Here is a 16,310-nt window from a genome sequence, read left to right as displayed (position 1 = left end):
ACGTACCAGGATCAGTCCAGGACACCTGGGATGTACCAGAGCTAAATTACCGAGGGTGGGAAGCAGAGAGTCCCGCTCGGAGTACCCTCTCTCCAAATCCTCCGGGGTCGGTAGCCCGGACATCCCCCGTACTGCCTGAGAAAGGTATGCAACGACTTCCAGGTAGCCGCCCTGCAAATCTCTTGAGCGATACCGGAGAAGCCTCCGCTCACGATGCCGCCTGCGCACGAGTCGAGTGAGCCCTCCGGCCCACGGGAAGCGGTTTTCCCCGCACCCAGTACGCCGAAGCAATGGCCGCCTTAAGCCACCGCTGAAGCAATGGCCTCCTTAAGCCACCGGGCGATCGTTGTGCGAGACGCTGCGGCCCCTTTCTTAGGACCAGAGAACAGGACAAACAGATGATCTGTGACCCGAAACGGATTACTGACCCCCAGATATCGGAGGAGGGACCTCCGCACGTCAAGCGTCCGCAATTCTCTCGCTTCCGGAACAGAGAACTCCCCGGCCGCCAAAGCGGGCAGTTCCACTGATTGATTCATACGACAAGACGACACCACTTTCGGTAGGAAGGAAGGAACTGTGCGCGAAGAAACAACTGTGCGCAAAGCAACTCCGGAATCGGAAACACGCAAAAGGGGTTCACTACAGGACCGGGCCTGCAACTCGGAAACACGCCGCGCTGAGGCGATCGCTACCAAGAACGCCGTCTTAAGAGTGAGATCCGTAAGAGTCGCGCGTTTCAAAAGCTCAATAGGCGCCGTGCATAGGGAGGAGAGAACCCAGTTGAGGTTCCAAGCCGGACAAGAACCCAGTTGAGGTTCCAAGCCGGACAAGGAAGACTCAAGGGAGGACGAAGGCATTTGGCACCCCGGAGGAAGCGAGCAATGTCCGGGTGGAACGCAAGGGACGTGCCACGGACCGTACCCCGCAAACAACCGAGCGCTGCCACTTGAACCCGAAGGGAACTGCACGCCAGGCCTTTGGCCAGACCAGCCTGGAGGAACGCCAGAATGTCGGAGACGGAAGCCGAAGTGGAGACCACCCCACGCTGCACGCACCAGTCCTCAAAGACCACCCAGACACGGACATATGCCCGACGGGGCCCTGATGGAGCAGGCCCGCCATTCCGTGAAACCGAAGGGGCGCCGTTACCGCCAGCTGGGCGAGGTCTGCAAACCACGGCCGGCGCGGCCACTCCGGTGCCACCAAGACGACCTTGGCCGGGTGCAATTCTATGCGCCGTAGAATCATGCCGATCATCGGCCACGGGGGAAACACGTAGAGCAGCACATCCGTCGGCCAGGGAAGCACCAACGCATCGACGCCTTCTGCCCCCCGTTCTCGACATCGATTGTAAAATCGCGGGGCCTTCGCGTTGTGCCACGTGGCCATCAGATCCATGTGGGGCACCCCCCACGTTTTGCAATGAGCAGAAAGCTTCGTCCCCCAACTCCCACTCTCCGGGATCCAGACGATGACGGCTGAGAAAATCCGCCTGCACGTTGTCGACTCCCGCAATGTGAGACGCTGCTATGTTGCTGAGATGTAGCTCTGACCAGGCCATCAAGCGCTGAGCCACCTCCACCACCTGGGGGCTCCTCGGTCCGCCCTGGCGTTTGATGTATGCCACTGTGGTCGCATTGTCCGACAACACTCGAACTGCCTTCCCCCGCAGCAACGGCAGAAAGGCTTGCAGGGCCAGACGGACCGCTCTGGTCTCTAGGCGCGCTCTGGTCTCTAGGCGCGCTCTGGTCTCTAGGCGATTGATAGACCACTGGGCTTGCGACACGGACCATAGGCCTTGGACCGAGCTCCCCAGGCAGAGCAGGCTGGACCTCGCGTGTCCCTTGAGTGGAAGCGGTAGATGGAATTCCTCAGAGACCGGCTTCCAGCGGGATAGTAAGGATGACTGTAATGGACGCAGATGAGCGAAAGCCATAGACCCTGGGACCGTAAGGTAGTCGCAGACCCGCGGTTGGCGGAGAGACAATAAGCGACGTACTTGAGCTTGCAGTTTGCACCTCCGTTCGTGTGACAGGAACACCTTGCCCTGCTTCGTGTCGAAAAGAGCTCCCAGATATTCCAAGGTCCGCGTGGGTGTCAGATGACTCTTGCTGTAGTTGACCCCCCATCCTAGGGACTGCAGAAGGTGGAAGGCCCTGGCTACCGCCATCCGACACTGATCTTCGGACTTTGCCCGAATCAACCAATCGTCCAGGTAAGGATGGACCAGGAGACCTTCTCGGCGCAGAGACCTTCTCGGCGCAGCTGCGCCGCCACCACGACCATCACCTTCGAGAATGTACGTGGGGCCATCGCGAGCCTGAACTGGAGCGCTCGGAACTGGTAATGCCGCCCTAGAACGCAGAACCTGAGGAAGCGTTGGACCGATGGATGAATGCCTATGTGAAGATATGCCTCCGTGAGATCCAGGGAGGCTAGAAACTCGCCGGGCCTTACCGAGGAGATGACTGAACGAATCGCCTCCATTGTGAAGTGAGGAATCCGAAGGCATCGGTTCACCCCTTGAGATCCAGAATGGGTCTGGACGCGCCGTCCTTCCTTGGGACGATGAAGTAGATGGAGTAACGGCCCTTGCCGTGTTGGCTGACCGGGACTGGAGAAATAGCTCCCAAGCCTTCTAAGCGTTGGGTGGTGTCGCGCACCGCCGCCTTCTTCTCGGGAGCCTTGCAAGGCGAGACCAGGAACTTGTCCGCTGGGGTGTGAGCAAAATCCAACGCGTAGCCGCGTCCTATGACCGTGAGGCCTCACTGGTCCGCCGATACACCGGCCCATCTCTCGGAAAGACATCAACCGTACCCCGCCGTTGGAACCGGCGTGCCGAGGCTGCGGCGAGAGATGGGCCGACCCCCTTTCATTGCGAAGACTTGGGCGCCGTGATTGCCAGGCACCTCCTTGTCTACCGAAGCGCCTACCTCGAAAGGACTGTTGCTGCCACTGCGGAGTACGGGAGGAGGAAGACCTATACGAACGCCCGGACGCCCTTTGAGGACGCGACCTCCTGGGACCCCGAGAAAGAGAACTGGCCGAAAACGAGGACCTCGCCCCGGATCTATCCTCGGGAAGCTAGAAGGCCCTGTTTTCCCCCCCAGGGAACTCGTTAACTCGTCCAAGTCCTTGCCAAACAGCAAATGGCCTTGAATGGTAGTACCCCGAAATGAGCCTTGGAAGAACCATCCGCCGCCCAGTTGCGCAACCACAAAAGTCGGCGTGCCGAGACAGCCGCTACCATGGACCTAACCGACGTGAGCAGCAAATCGTGCAGCGCATCCACGCCATATGCTATTGCAGCTTCCCAACGATCTGCCTGCGCTGCCTCGTCTGCGGAAAATCCGCCTTGGCTTGAAGAACCTGGGCCCAGCGCAGACTGGCCCGCATAGCGAAATTCGTGCAGATGGCAGCCTGCACTCCCAGCGCGGAAACCTCGAAATCTTCTTGAGCTGCACTTCCAGCTTCCTGTCCTGAAGGTCCTTGAGAGCTGCCGCGTCCGTGACCGGAACTGGTAGATCTCTTTGTTACCGCGGAGACCGCTAAGTCCACCTTGGGGAATATGAGAAGGTCCAGCGCATCCTCCGGAAGCGGGTAAAGCTTGTCCATGGCCTTACTGACCTTCAAACCTAACTCCGGGGTGTGCCATTCCCGGAACAGAATATTCGTCGAGGAGAAAGAAACGGGAAAACCACTGCCGGAGCCGAGAGACCTAACAGGACCGGATCCATGTTTGCCTCCTGACGGGCTACCACCGGAGGAGCTTCTATTCCCCGCTCCTGGAGAATGGCCGGAATTAAGGGTGGCAAGTCCTCCCTGCGGAAGAGCCGGACCACCTTGGGATCATCATTTTCCACTGCTTGGGATCCCTATCCGGCGCCTGGCTGAGCGGATTCGTCCGTCCCATCTCCGTCGGCCCCTTTCAGGGGCTTCTCCGGGGAATCAGAGTCCACCGCAGGGGGGAATCGGAATCGGCTTCCTGTGGGACGCCACGAGGAAGCCGCGTACTTCGGGAAGGGCCCCGGGACCCCTCCGCAGCGCCCTTAGGATTGCATGACGTCTTCCCTGGGGGGGGCCTTGCGGGTCCCCCCCGGCCGCGCTTACTGCGCTTACACTTTAGGACTTTGCGCAACAACAGCGCAAAATCCTCCGAAAGGGACCCCGAGGCTGAAGAATCATCCTCTGAAAACCCCCGGGGACCAAGGGACCCCCGAGGGGACCCCCCTGTATCAACCCGCTGAGGAGAAAAGCGCGGGAGGCAGGCCCGAGGCTCCCGCCGTTTCCCGCGCCATTTCACGGTCCGAGGCCAAAATGGCCGCCACTCCCGCGCTCAGCGGGAAAAAGTCTTGGGGCCGCTCTGCCGAGCCCCCCCCTGCGCGGCGGCGATCGTGCGCTGCGGGATCGAGCACCCCCGAGGCGCCCCGGATGACCCCTCTCCGCCCGGGAAACAGGCCGCATACAGACCACCGCGGGGAAGCCGCGCGCGCGCGCTGAGCCGCAGGCCCTACAGGCCGAGCCACGAGGCCTGCCGGCGAGCCGCGGCGGAGAGCGCACCGGGAGAAAAAATTTTAATTTAGCGAAAGCGGCCCCCCCCCTGCCAGCGGCGCCCCCCCCGGAGACCCCACGGAGCGGCGACGCAAAGCAGCAGAGAGCTGAAGCCAGAGAGACCGAAAACAAAAGTAAAACATTTTTTTTTTTTTTTTTACAAAAACAACGCTTGTCGCTATCCACGGTCCTGGAGCCCTAGTCCAGCAGGGGTAAGTGAACCGGGCTCCCCGGTGTCACCCCTGACGCTGCTACTGGGAAAGCCGGGTCCTCGACCCTAGCAGCGGCCTCAACCAGGGGGGGGTAGTCCCCTCAGGACCTCACAACCCCCCTGGGAGACAGGGCGGACGGGACCTCAGGAACAATTTAGCAAAATCAAAATCCCAATTGAAAAACACTAAACTGGCCTAAAACCAAGAAAAAGAAAAGAACCGACCCTGACGGAGTACCAGAACCAGGGCAGGAAGGAGCTGTGACCTGACCTGCACCACCTACTGGAGACAGAGTAAGACTGAGGGGCTGTGACTGGCACAGGGGCATATATGCTCCGCCCACAAGTTTTAGTCTGTCTCCATCTACTGGTGCGGAGTCACAACCCAGGTGTCCTGGACTGATCCTGGTACGTACAGGGAACCCGCTTTCTACTCACAATTTGGCCGCGTTAGTCCAACCCGCGATTCACTATCCTTTTTAACCCATCCTTACCGCTTCTTTAAATCAACAGGTAACCCTTTCCGCCCGCGGCATGTATATGAGATGTAAATGATTGGATTAGCTATTTCCCCCCATTCAGTAACGTGCACCCCGACTATCGTCTTTTTAACCTGTAGTTTAGCCGCGCGTTTAACCTGCTAATTTACCGCCTATCCCTACCCCTGCGTTAGAGGCAGGGGTAAGGGTAGACGGCAAACTTTCCCCCAGCCCCCGCTCACCTGTCCTGGCTGCGTCCATGAGTGCCGGTCTCCGGGGCAGCCCCAGTCCTCTCTCCCCTCCTCCTGAAGCAACTTTAACCAAAAGAAAACCTAAAAACCTAAAAGCCCCTCCTCCCGAAATGACTCGAAATGTAAAGTATTGTGAATAAGTGTAACCAAAGTTAACTTACCTTTTCTTTCTTTCAGCCCTCTCTGCCTTCCTCCGGAGGCTCGCACCGCGGCTTCCCTGCCTCCCGGGGGCAGCCGGTGGCGAAAGCGGCTTCCAGCGGCCCCCACCAGCGAAGACGGACGAACGCACGCCCATAGTGCACGGGCGCTCAAGCCAGCGAAAGCACATGAATGCGCGTGCCCGTCAATTTGGGTGCTCAAGCCAGCGAAGCGTATGAACGTATGCCGTGACGTCATGCGCTTCGCTGGCTAGAGCGCCCAAATTGACGGGCCCCCAAGTCAGCAAAAGTGTATGAACGGGCGTGTGTGACGTCACGGCATACGTCACGCATGCCCGTTCATGTGCTTTCGCTGGCTTGAGCGCCCGTGCACTACGGGCATGCGTTCGTCCATCTTCGCTGGCGGGGGCCGCTGGAAGCCGCTTTCGCCGCCGGCTGCCCCCGGGAGGCAGGGGAGCCGCAGCGCCTCCGGAGGAGGGCAGAGAGGGCTGAAAGAAAGAAAAGGTAAGTTAACTTTGGTTACACTTATTCACAATACTTTACATGTCGAGTCGCTTCGGGAGGAGGAGATTTTAGGTTTTCTTTTGGTTAAAGTTGGGAATCCACTTCCTGGTACCTGTCATTTGAAATGACAGGTACCAGCGCACCCAGGATACTGTATAGGTGCTGTATAAAGCACCTATACAGTAAAATGGATTGCGCTTCATGGACGCGCGCTGGACGCGGCTTGCATTTGCAAGCAATTTAAATAGAGTATCGAGCGGTATGTGATCCGAACTGTGCGTGCGGCAAACGAGGGTGCGCCCGGCACTGCCGCACTCTAACGCGTCCTTACTGTATCGGCCTGCCAAGAAATAGATGCATATGTATTAGACAAAAGTTAACAGACACAAAAAGGTCTGTTTGATGACTGGCACTACTACTCAAAAATTTCAAAGCTTCAACCATAGCTCTGTCGACAATTACATCCCCCTTCCACACATGCTTCCGTATGGATGTTTAAATTTTCTACAGAAACTCATTAACAGGCAAAGAATGTGTCAAAGTCCCACTCAGTTAACTGACTCAGTTTCCCTGTTTGTGCAAGGAAATAATGTGTGCTTTTAAACAATGTAATCACCTGCATGTATATCTCAGGATTGTTTCAGTTTACCTTTTACTGTTTATCAGGAGAGTTGGAACGTAACAAACTCGGGAGTATATATATAAGCTGGGAACTCATGTTACCCTGCATAGATTACGCCAGAAAGTTTTCAGTCTTACTTCCTATGAACAGAATCTGCAGAGTTCAAAAACTGTGCTTGTCCTTGGGAAAGATGACTATACACCTTGGAATTTACAGCAACAGAAAGGTCCTTTGTTAAGGAGGAAAGAAACCGTAGGCACTTATACATGCCAAAGATCATACTCTAGGAGGAAGAACTGCAAGATTCTCCTCTTGGATTTTAGTAATCATACTGCACAGGATATACTCTTCTAACCAAAATCTGCCAATGGAGCGCCATATATTTATTATAGCATAGGATGCCAGCTGTTAAAGCTACTGCACGTGTGCCTAGGAACGATTCAGTTTAGCATTCATTAATTGAGACTTTTTAAAGTTATATTTACCAAAAGAAACTGGACAAAAATCATGAAGTGCATAACAAATCAAACATATTGAAAAATGAGAAAAGAAACATTTATGGGCTGTTTATATAAGGGAGAAGTTACGGGCTATTAAATGAGACTGGTGCAGGGTTTTTGTAAACATCTGGAAGGTAGACCTGGATCTTATAGTTTACTTGCTAAATGGTCCTCCTGAGGGTGCTCCCCTGAAGTGAGCCAAGTTGATCAACCATGTGCTTGCAATTGCAAGATATGAGGTGGCAGCACATTGGAGGAGAATAGGAGTGCCAACTGAGGCTCATTTGTATAAACATTTATGGGCTGTTTATATAATGGAGAAGTTACGGGCTATTAAATGAGACTGATACAGGGTTTTTGTAAACATCTGGAAGCTCTTTCAGAAGGGGAAGGGGTAGATTGAGGATGGTGGGAAGAGGGGGGGAGGGATTTACTAGACTGTGAGCACTGAAGGGAGCACAAAGTTTATCTAATCTTTAAATTGTTTATGATGTATAATCTTGCTTTATTATGGAAAATCTTCAATAAACATTAAAAAAAAAAAAAGTTAGCAGCAGACCATAGAAAGCAAATAAAGAAAACTAACTGGTTGTCTGAGTGAAATTACTTACCTGCATCATTACCTATGCAGTCAATAATCAAACAGATTCCCAAGGGTTTACTCTGCATTCTGTACCTGTCACCAGAATCCTGCCAGATATAAGATTGGTATAAGTTTCTCTGGTCTTTTTTCTTTCCAGTTTATTTCTCCTTTGGATTTAACTTACTGTTCCTAACTTATGTAGAGAGAATACACATTGTTTTATCTTTCAATTACAAAGTCAATGTACTTTCCCCATTTCCTAAAATTCCACACATTTTTACTTGGCAAGATGTGCATGTATAAATATATTTAAAAAAATAAACTAAATTAAATAATCAATATGGATTTCATCATTTTGTTGCTGCTATATTTTTTTTTTATTACCTAATAAGTGGATACCAACAATAGGCATAACACCTCTTGAGAATCCACAAAAAAAAAAAAAAGGATTTTAAGCTTTGCTGGCTTGAATATTCCAGAATACTTAAGCACATCAGGAAGGACAACACTGCCTCTTACTTCATACATCTCTCTACTAAAAACACCTAAACGTTATGGTTTATGATTTTCACTCTGTGGATATAAATAAAAAGGGCAGAATATATATTGTGGGCATTGAGAATGCACAGCTCTGTTCCTCTACCAGCAAGATGCTCATTGCCATAGGTTTGAAGCCACATACACAGAATGGAAATCATCAACCATAATATTATTTAGGAGCTTTTAGTAGAGAGGCCCTAAAAACAAAAGGTGAATTCTTGCACATCCTCCTTTGTCCTATAAGTGCTCTCAAAGTCTTGGTAAACCCTGCAGATCATAAGAGGAAATAGCATCATTACTTTCTGTGTAAGATGTTCCTATCATTATTTATCATACACACAAATGGGTAGACTTTAAAAAACGTGCACACATGGATACAGCTATTTTATAACATGCGCGCACATATTAAAATAGGATTCCTGTGCGCATGTGCAGGCGGGTGGCCTGCTCCGCGCGCAGGGGATTTAATTTACATGCAGCGACGTGATTTCTGTTTTTCCCAGCACCCTCTCAGTCTATCCCCAATTTTATTTTTTATTTTTCTACTTATTGCTTGTCCGGAGCAGAAGTATCTTCCGTGGGCCGGCTGGCTGCTGACACGTACTTCCCCATGACAGTGTCTAATGGCACTGTCCCAGCCTGCCCCTTTGGCGCGTATCGGAGGCTACGTGTGTGGCTGGGCCCTTTAGAAAATGCATGCGGCCCCATACATAACCCCCAAATTTTACACCCGCGAGCCTTCTAAAACAGGCCCAAAATTACTGATCTACATTGGTCGTTCCTTCTCAATACTGTGACCCATCTATCTCCAGAAATAGAAGCAAAATATGGAAATAATAAAACAAAACTAGCTAAAAGTATTAATTACCTGGGAACTGCATTCTCCTGATTCTTGGATTGATAATTGGACTGGTCCTGCTTGGGGATACAGAGAATAACTAAATGAATAAAGTGTCTTGTAATTCAATGATCATTTTTCTCCTTATGCCCAAAAGCATTTTTACATAGGAAAGGAAGAAAAAGGTGCAGATTTCAAAGTACCTCTGCTTTGAGGCACAGCTCTATGGTATGTGATGACGTCTGGCAATGCTCTAAGAAGTTATTTACTTTGTAGAACTGTGACCCTCAGGATACTTGACTTTCAGGACCATTTTTTTGCCTGGATTACTGGTTGAAATCACATTTGCTATATCTTTAAGTACTGTACATATACAATAGAATGCAGAGCTCAAGAGAACATATATGGCGCTTTTTATGTAGGAACTGGAAAGCTATAAAACTGAAAGTTGTCTAAGCAGCCCAAGCCATGAGGGAATTTTACTGATGGGGATGAAATGGATTTTTAGTAAGTAAATATTATTGCAGATATATGTTATTAATAGATTGTTGTCATTTGTAGTGGGCGTGGGAAAGTTTTTTTTATATTTTTTTTATACCATACTTCAATATTCATTGACGTGAAGCACACAATCAAGTTTAACTAATAAAACTACAAGTTCTCACAGTTCAGGATGTGTGCCCTTGAATTTGATATATGGAGAAACAGTTCTACAAATTCCTGAATTCATTTATTTAGTTAGATTTCAATCACACCTTTTCATTGGTAGCTCGAGGTGAGTTACATTCAGGTACAGTAGGCATGTCCTGTCCCCAGAGGTGTTTACAATCTAAGGGCCTGATTTACTAAGCTTTTTACCCATAGACACGAAATGGGAAAAAGCCTTTGTAAATCAGGCTCTACATTTCTACCTGAGGTGGTAGAGGGTGAAGTGACTTGCCCAAGGTCACAAGGGGCAGCAGTGAGATTTGAACCCTGGCTTCCCTGAGTCTCAGCTTGCTGCTCTTATCACTAGACCACTTCTGTGTAAGAGTAACATTTCATAACCCAGGCCTAGCCCATTATGTTCCCAAGTGCTTGGAATTAGTTGGAAGTTCTATTCTGTGTTTGGAAAAGGAAACAGAATCACATTTAAGATTTTAAAAACAGGGGGAAATTGATTTTCATTGTTTCTTTCACAAAAACTCGGATGTTTCCCCTTACTCTCCAGGAAACACAAAAGTAAAACTCTACTTAACATGCTCCCTGACCAACTCTGATCCCAAAATCTTTCATTTTAAAAAGTTAGGGAAAAGGAAGGCCTGGGGAACACCTACCAGCTTCTTTTTAAATTTGTTCTTTACATGCTTTCTTTGTATTCTTGCAGGTACCTGACATAGGCTTACTTGCAATTTCCACTGGGATTGCAAATGTTATGAACAAAATCAGGCCTATGTATCATGGAGCGATTTTCCATTGCAGATTTTGTAGTAAATCTCCCCAAAGTGCAAAGGTGCAACTCTGTTAATCACTTCTGATTCTTGGCAGTAGAGAACCTACCATGAGAAGGTAGTGCAAGCGTAGAGAAAGCATTTAAAAAACATTAAAAGTAAAAAAGCAACAGCAGCTGTTCTCTTTCCATAATCTTTTAGAGGGAAAGATCTGTAAGGGATAAGAGATGTTTTAACTTTGCTGTATTCTAATCTCAATGGTTCAATGGTTTATTGTTATATTATAAAATAGTGATTTTCACATTTTTTCTAGAGTCCCAGTGAAAGAAAAAAAACAAACCATTCACTCCCCCCATCTCTTACCACCTTTCCCCAGCCCTCAATACTCACTCCTACCCCTTTCCCTGCAAATTACAGACACAGTCTTGATATTCCTGCAGACTCACATTATGTGTTACATTTGAAAAATACTTAATAAAATTGTAAATTTACTAAATTAATAAAAATAAATGGAAAAATATGCAGTGCACCAGACTGGAGTGCATGGCACTTCATGTAACATGGTGCCATGCCTCTGGCTGTTCCCCTCTACATCTTTCCCCTTCTCCCACCCCACCATGACTATAGTCTTGAGCAAGCCCTGACACGAAACATGGTGGCAGCTCAGAAGGCTGTGAGAGGTAGGATGGGAGAGTAAAATGAGGAGCCTTGCTGGAAGATACAGTCAGGAGGTAAGAGAACTTCCATGGCTTTCCTTCCCACAGAATTACAGAGCAACAGAGGTGGCAGCACCTTCTTTTGTGCGCTCTGGGCAATATGGGGTAGATTTTAAAAGGAGCGCAGATGCACATATACCCCCGATGTTATAACATGCGGGTCCTGGGGCTTTATGTGTGCCTCAGGGCCTTTTGAAAATAGGCCCGATGCATGTAGGTCTTTGAAAATCTGCCCCTGTTTTAACAGCTGATAAGATATTTTTTGTTCAAGTTTCTTTTGGGCCCTGTGGCAGTGGTGGCAGAATAGCATGGCTCCTTTTTTTGTTGACTTCTTCAGCAACTTTGTGGCAACTCTCCCCACAGACTCTGGCAAGCATCTCTTTTCAGGTTATCGTAGGCCCTTCTAGCAGAGGCCCATCCTTTGGAAGTTTTTTCTCTATAAACAGTCCAGCAAGGCTCCAGCTGCAGTAGGACCTGGGGTGGCAAGTATCTTATGTTCTTATAACCTGTCCTGGCTGCAGAGGTCCCAGGTGGCTGTCCTCTGATGTCTGGCTGGCAGCAGGCATGGAACAAGGTAGCCTGAGGAAACTGCAAGGAGTGCTCACTGAGCTCAGCAGCACCAAATAGGTGCTGCCCAGTGTCATGGCAGGAGCAGTGGGCAATGGAGGAAGTGGTATCTGCTTCATTGGTCCTATGATGGGTGATGTGAAGAGCATGAATGGCCTTGCTGTTTCCCTGGCAGATGTTCAACAGAGTGGTGAAGTGGGAGGCACAGAATCATTTGGAGGTTTACTATTTTCCCATGGATCGGGTATATAAGATAAGCAGAAGTGACTGTCTCATCTCAATGCCCCCTCCATATCCTAATCAATGATCACTCAAGTTTAATGAAAATAAAGCGATGGCCTATTACTTTCAAATATTAATTTCTTGGGCAGCTGAGCTATATACCTGTCTCTAACCATTGACTACCTTCTGCATCAGCTAGGCAGACTAGACTTCTACCCTGCCATGTCCACTGTTAAAAGCTAGGCCAGCTTGTGACTCAAAGGGGCTCCCCACTGCACCTCCCAGCTAGAATTTCCCATTGGAATGACTGTACTCAGTACATGTGCCCCTGCCCAGGCTCCTGCCGAGTTCCCAAACTGGAATATAGGAAAATTGGTTCTTACCTAATTTTTGTTCCTGGAATACCACAGTTCAGTCCAGATGCATGTGTTTTTCATCCCTACCAGCAGATGGAGACAGAAGAAAAGCTTCAGTGACACTGTTACTTAAAATACCATGCCACCTGCAGTATCTCAGTATGACATGTACCCATGTCAAGATGAGAGTAAAACCAAAAACAAACTTCACCCCTCTAAACTGAGCAGGGCGAAGGTTGAGCCCCCAAACTGGAGCCTTTAGTCAACTATGGGAATTAAAAGTTACCCAAGCAGCAACAAGTTCTCACTATTTACACACAGAAAGGAATGTGGTCTTTCCAGAGAGGGAGAGGCTCTGGACTGATCTATGGTATTCTAAGAATGAAAATTAGCAGGTAAGAACTAATTTCCCTTTCTTGTTCATACCGCAGATCAATCCAGATGCATGGGATTTATTTATTTATTTTTATTTAACACTTTTTTATACCGACCTTCATAGTAATAACCATATCGGATCGGTTTACATAGAACAAGGGTATAACTGAAGCAATAAATAAAAGTAATTAACAAGAGAAGTGAATAAGGCAAAGTTACATTTAACAAGGAGTAAAAAAACTTGGGAAGCTTAAAAGCTGGAAGAAAGAAAGGCAGGAGGAATTATAACATAATACAAAAGGAATTTGCGTTAGAGCTTAAAATGCTTTAACCTGTGATTGTCCTTCGTTCGAAAGGATAGTGGACCTCTATCCTCTATCCAGGTGAGATAAAATATGACTTGTGATTGTCTGGCGGGTCATCGAATGCTTGGTGAAATAGCCACGTCTTGAGTTTTTTTCTGAACGTTATTAGGCAAGGTTCTAATCGGAGGCTTGAAGGAATGTTGTTCCATATCGCTGGTCCTGCAATTGAAAAAGCTCGGTCCTTGGTCGAGGAAAGGCGTGAGGCTTTGGTAGGAGGGAAATTCAACGTACCTTTGTGAACATCTCTAATTGGTCTATTGGAAGAGTGTAATTTGAAGGGGATTTCAAGGTCGAGTTGGAGTTGATGATGGATGGATTTGTGTATTAGGGTGATTGATTTGTAGAGGAATCTAAAATTTACTGGTAACCAATGTAGTTTTCTGAGGATGGGTGAAATGTGATCTCCACGGCTGGTGTTGGTCAGTAATCTCGCTGCCGCATTTTGTATCATCTGCAGTGGTTTGGTGGTCGATTTGGGGAGGCCAAGGAGAAGGGCACTGCAGTAGTCTATCTTGGCAAATAGCAGTGCTTGGAGGACTGTCCTAAAGTCTTGGAAAAAAAGAAGTGGTTTGAGTCGTTTCAGAACCTGGAGTCTATAAAAGCAGTCTTTGGATGTGGTGTTGACCACATCCAAAGACTGCTTTTATAGACTCCAGGGGAGTCTATAGGGGAGCTTGGGATGTACCCAGCACCCAACCATCAAGTTAGTAATGACTTGTGAAAGTGTGTAGTGAAGATCAAGGCACACCTGACAGATCTCCTTTGGGGAAATAAACTGACTCTCTGCCCAGGATGCTGCTTGTGCCCTAGTAGAATCGGTATGCAGCCCCTTAAGAATTGGCTGACCTTTGCAAATTTACTCACACACTTGCCTCCTTCAGCCACCATGCAATGGTAGCTTTGGAGGCCTTAACCCTTTTCTTCGCTCCACTAAATAGATAGAAGAGGTGATCAGATCTCTGAAAACCATTGGTAACCACCTTCAGTAATAAAAAAAAAAAAAAAAAAAAAAAGGCACCGTGTGCATTGACATACTATAATCCGGAAACTGAAAAGGATCCCCATTACTAGCATCAGTAGCCTAGATTGGCCACTGTTGGAAACAGGATGCTGGGCTTGATGAACCCTTGGTCTGACCCAGTATGGCAATCTTATGTTCTTACCAGGCCTGAAGTTCTGAAATCCTTCTGGCAGAACAAATCACCACCAGGAAGACCACCTTCAGGGTAAGATCCTTTAGCAATACCTCTCTCAACAGCTCAAACTAAGATCCGCAGAGCACCCATAGCACCAAATTAAGATTCCACGAGGGATACACTCTTACGAGGGGATGCAAATTCTTCACCCCATGAAGAAAACTGACCAAGTTCAGATGCGAAGCCAGGGATACCCATGCACCTTACCTCAAAAACAGCATAAGGCTGCCACCTTAAATGGAAGTCCCTTCTGCAAAAAGGCCAAAATATGAGACACTGAAGCTAGAGTAGGCTCAACTCCCTCCTTGAGACACCACCCATCGAACACTTTCCACACCCTGACATAAGCCAAGGAGGTGGAAGGCCATCTAGCCTGTAGTAAGGTGCTAAAGACTGCTTCTGAATATCCCTTCAGTCTTAAATGATTCCTTTCAAAAGCCAGGCCACGAGACAAAAGCGATCTGTTGATCCGAGAAGATTGGTCCCTGATGAAGCAACTTTTGAAGATTTCTGAGTCCTAGGGGACTGTCTACCGTGAGATTTACCAGATCATAAACCATGGCAGATGTGGCTATTCTGGAGCCACGAGAATCTTCCCCGATTGCCTCTTGATACACCATAACATTCTTCCTATCAGGGCCATGGAGGGAAGTTGTATAACATCCCTGACAGCCGTGGAAGAACCAGAGCGTCGAGTCCCTCTGATCTACTCTCTTGCCTGTGACTGAAAGAGCAGCACACCTTGATGTTCTGTCTTGATGCCATCAAGTCCAGCTGAGGAATATTTAATACTTTTATATACCGTTAGTCTATAATACATTCAAAACGGTTTACAGAGAGATAAAACAATTAAATAGAATTAGAAATAATAGAAAACTAATAAAATAAATAGTAACATTCCGGTAAGAATGAGAGTCATTGCCTTCTTCCACCAGCTCACATTCTCTCAGGTTCAACACCTGTTGACTGAGAGAGTCCACCTGCCAGGTGTTCTGCCCAATGGACAAGCTCTGGGTCTTCTGAAACACCATGAGGGCAATATTCAATAGACCGTTTAGTAGAGAAGTTATCTAGCTAAAGATAGCTGGATAACCTCTTCTGTATATTCAGCTGGAAAATGTCCAGCTGAATATACCTACTTTAAGTTATCTGGCCTTGTATGGCCAAATAACTGTCTTTAAAAGATATCTGAGTAAGTAGCAGTGGGAAACAAAAAAAAAAAAAAAAAAAGGTGGTACAGGGCCCTGTGGCCCAATTTCTTCCCACTTCCCCAATTTCAGAGATGCCATAGCGGCCTGACACATCCCCACCCCACATCACCTTTTACATCCATAAAAAACAACTTTTGTCTACCGCTCAGCCTTTCCCTCACACTTCATTAGAATTCATGTTGCTAGGCCCTTCCACCCTTTTAAAGATATCTGGTTATATATAAAAAACTTTCGACCTGCTCGGAAGCAGGTCTAAATTTATCTGGCTAACTTAGCTGGATGAGTGGATGAATATGCCACTTGTATCATTTAGGGCAGATAATTTTTTAGTTATCCATCTAAGTGATTTTTGAATATTGGCCTTCATGAGACTTGTTTCCCACTTGGCGGTTGATAAAATTCACCATTGTCCGATAGGACTCGCATTGCTCGACCATGTAACTGCGGAAGAAAAGAAAGCAACGCTATGCGAATCACCTTTGTCGCTAAACGACTGATGGACCACTATGCCTCTGCCGTTGACTACCGATCTTGAGTTGTTTTCCCTTGGCAAATAGCCTCTCAACCCTTTAGGCTGCCATCGGTGGTAACTACCACCCAATCTGGTATTTCCAACTCTACTCCTTGCTCCA

At 48.2% G+C, this 16,310-nt stretch overlaps 1 protein-coding gene across 8 annotated transcripts in view; it reads right to left on the bottom strand.

The window, feature by feature from the left end:
* The window catches only part of CFLAR (CASP8 and FADD like apoptosis regulator), a 143,025-nt gene that overhangs the window by 14,461 nt on the left and 112,254 nt on the right, over positions 1 to 16,310 (bottom strand). For 7 of the 8 annotated variants that reach the window (XM_029606229.1, XM_029606231.1, XM_029606228.1 and 4 more), the window contains 2 exons: positions 9,271 to 9,320; positions 7,891 to 7,969 (listed from right to left, as the gene is read on the bottom strand). In XM_029606229.1, the coding sequence (XP_029462089.1) occupies positions 7,891 to 7,969; positions 9,271 to 9,320 (129 nt within the window). The remainder of the gene's footprint in view (positions 1 to 7,890; positions 7,970 to 9,270; positions 9,321 to 16,310) is intronic. The other variant, XM_029606235.1, reaches the window with a different exon arrangement.

This window comes from Rhinatrema bivittatum, chromosome 6, assembly GCF_901001135.1.
Source record: "Rhinatrema bivittatum chromosome 6, aRhiBiv1.1, whole genome shotgun sequence".
NCBI classification, from domain to species: Eukaryota; Metazoa; Chordata; class Amphibia; order Gymnophiona; family Rhinatrematidae; genus Rhinatrema; species Rhinatrema bivittatum.
Note: the sequence above shows the minus strand (reverse complement) of the source record. Positions and strands in the feature narration are given on the sequence as shown.